General features: G+C 49.5%; 2 protein-coding genes and 1 non-coding gene across 3 annotated transcripts; all 3 read left to right on the top strand.

Moving 5' to 3' along the window:
- Window positions 1–680: 680 nt before the first annotated feature.
- Window positions 681–753, top strand: TRNAE-CUC. The gene has a single exon. It is a non-coding gene; the product is annotated as a tRNA-Glu (tRNA).
- A 146-nt stretch (window positions 754–899) lies between these two features.
- Window positions 900–3074, top strand: LOC119275333 (60S ribosomal protein L11-like). The gene is made up of 5 exons (XM_037556156.1): window positions 900–995; window positions 1097–1204; window positions 1627–1669; window positions 1762–1957; window positions 2664–3074. The coding sequence occupies exons 1-5, from the start codon at window positions 993–995 to the stop codon at window positions 2854–2856; spliced, it is 543 nt and encodes a 180-aa protein (XP_037412053.1). The 5' UTR covers window positions 900–992; the 3' UTR covers window positions 2857–3074.
- Window positions 3075–3956: 882 nt separating this feature from the next.
- LOC119281047 (enoyl-CoA delta isomerase 2, peroxisomal-like) lies at window positions 3957–4940 on the top strand. The gene has a single exon (XM_037561689.1). It carries the CDS (start codon window positions 4010–4012, stop codon window positions 4727–4729), a length of 720 nt encoding a protein of 239 aa, XP_037417586.1. The 5' UTR covers window positions 3957–4009; the 3' UTR covers window positions 4730–4940.
- Window positions 4941–5440: the final 500 nt, after the last annotated feature.

The raw sequence follows: 5440 nt of genomic DNA, 5'->3' as shown, positions 1-5440 counted from the left end.
TCATGCAGTGATCATTTGTGCTTTCAGAGGTCGTGATGGTGGTGGACTCCAGGATGCTCTACGGCCATGTAGAGAGGTCGCTGCGAGGAGTGGTGGAGCTCGGTGGCCACGGGGAAAGGGAACCCTCAAAGGCCACGAGCAAAACAACGCTCGAAGTCCACGTGCAGAGCAGCGCTTGACGTCTATGAAGAGGCGACAATTGCTTGTGCATAGAAAGAGGCAAGGCGGGAAGAGCGAGAGCTCGGAATTGATGAAGGAACAGAGAGAAGGATGCGAGAGGGTATTAGTCCTTTGAGAGAGACAACATAAACAACTAGAAATCATCCAACCATATCCCTAGTCAAAGCAGTTGGCATCACCAAAATCCGACTCCCCAAAAGAACCAACGAACGCCCATCACTAAGAATACAGAAGAACCCTAAAAAAAGAATACAGAAGAAAGACGTAAAAAAAAAGAATACAGAAGAAATAAGAAAAAAAAAACCCTAGGAAACCGGACGTGACGGCTACCTAGCGATCTCTCCATATTTACAGATGCCGATCCCACATTAAGCGGCAACGAGCCCAAAATTAGGAGATAAAGTGAAATCTTGCAGGTTTAATCTTTTTTGTATGTGCATATTTGTTCACCAGTTCAACATAAGTAAGTTTTCCGCAAAATCTCGCCCAATTCACCAGCTTCCGTCGTAGTCTAGGTGGTTAGGATACTCGGCTCTCACCCGAGAGACCCGGGTTCAAGTCCCGGCGACGGAATTTTTTCCTTTTTGCGCTCCTAAGCCAGATTAACCAAAATTACTAAACCACCCCTCCATTCCACACCGCACGCGGGGGTACGGACGTAATTGCAGGCATATAAGCACCCTCCGCGCTAGGGTTTCCTCCTCTCCCTCCCTACAAAGCCGCTGCCGCCGCCGCCCCGCACCGCGCTTTAAACCCCTCCCCCCCTCCCCCCTCCTCCTCCCCCCCGCCGCCGCTCCCCAGATCCCGCCGCCATGGTGAGTTCCCCTCCGCCCTGTCAATTCTTCCAAATCCTTTGGGCTGCTCGGGTTATTGTTGTCCTGACGACGCCGCGTTGTTTGTGTTTTGGTGCTCGCAGTCGACGGAGAAGAAGCAGCTGAACCCCATGCGGGATATCAAGGTGCAGAAGCTCGTCCTCAACATCTCCGTCGGTGAGAGCGGAGATCGCCTCACCCGCGCCTCCAAGGTATGCACATGACTGTCTATTTACCCTCCCGCTCGCCTCGTTGATGTGCTCGCGCGCGTGTGATTCAGACCAGTTCCTTGCAGATGTCAATATATTGGGTTTTAGTAGCCTGGTTGTTCAGTTAGTCTAGTGCTCTAGTTTGTGGAATTGCATCTATCTGATCTCGGCACAGGCGTATCCTATCTGGGCTGTCCTTTGTAGTTGCTTGTAGGACATGCATCGGCTTCTGATGCTGCTGCTATTACCATGTAACCACCTGTTGTCTCGGTGCTCCATTTTGCTAGTTGTAGATTGACCTTTAATCAGTGCTCCATCGGCACCGAGTAGTTAAAAGTGATTTCTCTGCATTCCTGGTCTCTGAAAAATACAGCTTAAACTGCCAATCATTGATGTTGACCGCATTGTCGTTGTTAATTTGATAGGTGCTGGAGCAGCTGAGCGGACAGTCACCAGTGTTCTCCAAGGGTTAGTTTCTTAAATCCGACTTGGGCCCCTTGGAGATGTCAAGTGTGGTCAATGTTGGTGTTCCTAACAGGAACTGTATTGTGCTATTGCAGCTAGGTACACTGTCAGGTCGTTCGGTATCAGGCGTAATGAGAAGATTGCGTGCTACGTGACTATCAGGGGTGAGAAGGCGATGCAGCTGCTGGAGAGTGGCCTGAAGGTGAAGGAGTACGAGCTGCTCAGGAGGAACTTCAGCGACACCGGCTGCTTTGGCTTCGGTATCCAGGAGCACATCGATCTCGGCATGAAGTAAGTTGAGATGGTGGCAGCACTTCTTTTTTTGTCAACTCGGTGCTTGTTCGGTGGTTAATACTTATTAATCAAGTAGATGATACTGTTTCATCATTATTAAGTAGCTGAGATCAAAATCTTTAGATCAGCTATAGGAACTGTTTGACAGTAGAGAACCGACACAGATATTTGACTGTAGTAGTAGGGGCTACATTATCATTAGTCAGCTGCTCTAATCATTAAATTCCCCAAGAGTTGTTTATTGCACTCATTATTTCCTTATGCTTAGAATATTTTTTGTTAGATGAAATGGGTTGAATCATAATCCTTAGATTGGATGTATTTACTCAGTTGTTTCATCTGCCAATACCTTACTTGGCTCTCAAGCGTTCAATTAATAACATACATGCAGGGCTTTGGTTCCTTCATCTTGGCACTGTTAATATTTGACAATCTATTGGAATCCTTGTGGGCAACTATTCTTTCAGTTTAATAGTGCAAATCACTGCTTGACTTTAGTTTGGATACGTATTGTGTTGCCACTGTCTAGGTTCTTCCTAACCTTTGTATTTGGGGTGCTACTACCTTCATTTACCAAGTAGTTCCAGTACATTGTTCTGTCTGTTTGCTGGTAGCGCACCAGTATATCAATGCACACAATTGTTGTGCAATGAAGATTGTCACTTTCTTGAAGGACCAGAAACTAACCATGTTTCCTTATCAGGTATGATCCATCTACCGGCATCTACGGTATGGACTTCTTTGTGGTGCTCGAGCGTGCTGGGTACCGCGTCTCCCGCCGCCGCAGGTGCAAGGCCCGCGTCGGTATCCACCAGAGGGTCACCAAGGAGGACGCCATGAAGTGGTTCCAGGTCAAGTACGAGGGTGTCATCCTCAACAAGTCCCATGCGAGCTAAGAAGGATGTAGCTCTCGTTAGACCTTGAGTTAATTAAGTTCACCTGGTTGCTGGATATGTATGTTACCTAGAAACCAAATCCTTTGTCAGTTTTGCCTGTACTCAAGCTGGATGATTTCTGTTTGATCTGCACTTTCGTCTAAGAGGCTCACTACTGTTTTATCCTCTTTGAACAATAGATGTTTGGCTTATGTGATGACCTGCCTTTTGTTTGGTCACTCTCGAATCTGCTCTAAGTTTTTGGCTCGTCCACCTGAATTTTGGTGCGCCCTACGCGATGACCATTGTATCTTTCAAGTTGCCACCGCTTCCTTATATTTGTCTATATACGCAACTGGAAGTGATGGAAACAGTCACGAATGCCTTTGTTTAATAAAGCTCTCTGAAGTTCCCCGCAAAAAAAAAAAAAAGAAACAGGTCATTAGACGTTTCACGTTTGCACCAAGCTGGATGATTTCACGTTTATTGTTACCATTGCAGCAGATTTCAAATATAATATAAACATTACAGTTGCTCTTTTCTGAAGAATAAAACTGTGATTTCATTATTACTATTGCAGCAGATTTCAAATATAATATAACCATTACTGTTGCTCTCTTCTGAAGTTATAAAACGAAGATTTCTGCCGAAAATACATTTCACAAACAAACATTTCTCAAATTTTGGGATAACATTCCACTCGCGTTAGAAAATACAGTCCGACCTTATTCCGTAGTGAATTTTGTCATTTTTGCCTACAATGTCCCGGGTGTCATTTCTTTGTAAAACTTCATACGGAGTAGAATGGTCTACCATGTTTGCTAAATATATTTTTTCAACTTTTCCGAGTTTTGCTAGCATTTTTCTCAGAATTACAGAATTACTGTTTATAACGGTGCATTTGGTATCATGTCCCAAAAATTCTTGTCCGTTTTCTACTTGCTCAACTTTGTTCAAGGGTCGAAACCAATATCATTAGTTTCGCTGTCAGTTTGGCTATTTTTAATGACAAAAGTTTATATAGTATGCCGGTATCACACTCATGAGCCAACTAGCCAATGGTAAGAGAGAAGGAAATTGCTGGGAAGCTCGTGTAAAGAGGCGATTAGGTTAATCACAGCAAGTCCAGCCGCCCTTGGCGAGAAATTCGGTCACCTGCTGCGGATCCCACCAAATGGACACGGCAAACATGTGCACCGTGGAGAGGCGCGGCCGCGTCCACCTCATCACCCTCACCGGCGCCGGCGAGCACCGCCTCAGCCCAGCCCTCATCTCCGCCATCCGCGCCGCCGTGGCCGCCTCCCCCGGCGCCGGCGCCCTAGTCATGGCCGCCGAGGGCAAGTACTTCTCCAACGGCTTCGACCAGGCCTGGGCGCGCACGGTCCCACCCCACCTCCACACCACCATGAGCGAGGGCTTCCGGGGCCTCGTCGCCGACCTGCTCGCGCTCCCCATGCCCACCGTGGCCGCGGTCACAGGCCACGCCGCCGCCGCCGGCTGCGCGCTGGCCCTCGCGCACGACTCCACCGTCATGCGCGCCTCCCGCGGGTTCCTGTACATGAGCGAGGTCGACGCCGGCATCAAGATCGTCGACTACTTCGGGGAGCTGCTCCGGCAGAAGGTCCCCGACGCCGCGACCAGGCGGGACATGCTCCTCAGGGGGGACAAGATGACGGCCACGGAGGCGGTGCGGCGGGGCGTGGTGGACGCGGCCGCGGATGGCGGCGTCGACGACGTGGTGGCTGCGGCCGTCGCGGCGGCCGAGGGGCTCGCGGCGAGGGGGTGGGACGGGGAGGTCGTGGCCGAGATCAGGAAGGCCGTGTGGCCCGCCGTGTGGGGCAAGGTCAAGGACTACGGGGCCGAGGCGGCAGCGGCGGCGCGGCCGCGGCTGTAGGCTCCTCTGCTTCTGAAGGATTGATCTGAATCTGCAGCATGTCGTAGACATCTAGGAACTGAATAATAGAGTGGAATTGCCTTCTGATGATGAACTGCGATCGGGCGTTGTACTGGTAGCTTTCCTTGTGTGATGTATTGATCTCGCTTCTGGTTTCATTTCATGAGACCGAAGCTTCATTTGGTTTAGAACGTTCCATTTGGTCTGCAAACGTCGTGAACAATGGAGGGAGCAGATCAGCACGTTTGCTCAATACCCACCTAAACTTGGGCAATCCAGATTTAAAAGAATTTTTTTAGTTTCCTTCAACAATAGTCAAAGTCGTCCCTGTAAATTTACTACCTTTTCCCCCTCTTGTTAGGGTTTTGACTCCTCTCACCGCCGGCCCTCCCTCCAGCCGCCGCTACGAGGGCCTTGATATCGCTTTCAACGATTTGACTATCAAGAATAGCGAGGAAGGCCGGACAAGCTGGACCCAAAACAATTAACTCATTTCATACGGCTGGAGCTCGTCTGAATTTTGTCCTTCAACAGCTCGGGAGAATACGTGGCCAAACTCTAAACAAGCTGGGGGCTACCGACGGTGTATTAAATCAACGGTGGCCCATCATCCGGGGGGCCCATCGCTGGGCCGGCCTCATGGCCTAGTAAAATAAGGCAGAGCCAGGGCCCTTGGCCCTTCGACCTATGAGAAACCCTCCTTCCGAGAAG

The sequence above is a fragment of the Triticum dicoccoides genome, chromosome 3B, assembly GCF_002162155.2.
Source record: "Triticum dicoccoides isolate Atlit2015 ecotype Zavitan chromosome 3B, WEW_v2.0, whole genome shotgun sequence".
Taxonomy (NCBI): Eukaryota; Viridiplantae; Streptophyta; class Magnoliopsida; order Poales; family Poaceae; genus Triticum; species Triticum dicoccoides.
The sequence above is the reverse complement of the archived record's forward strand: the minus strand, read 5'-3'. Positions and strand labels throughout refer to the sequence as shown.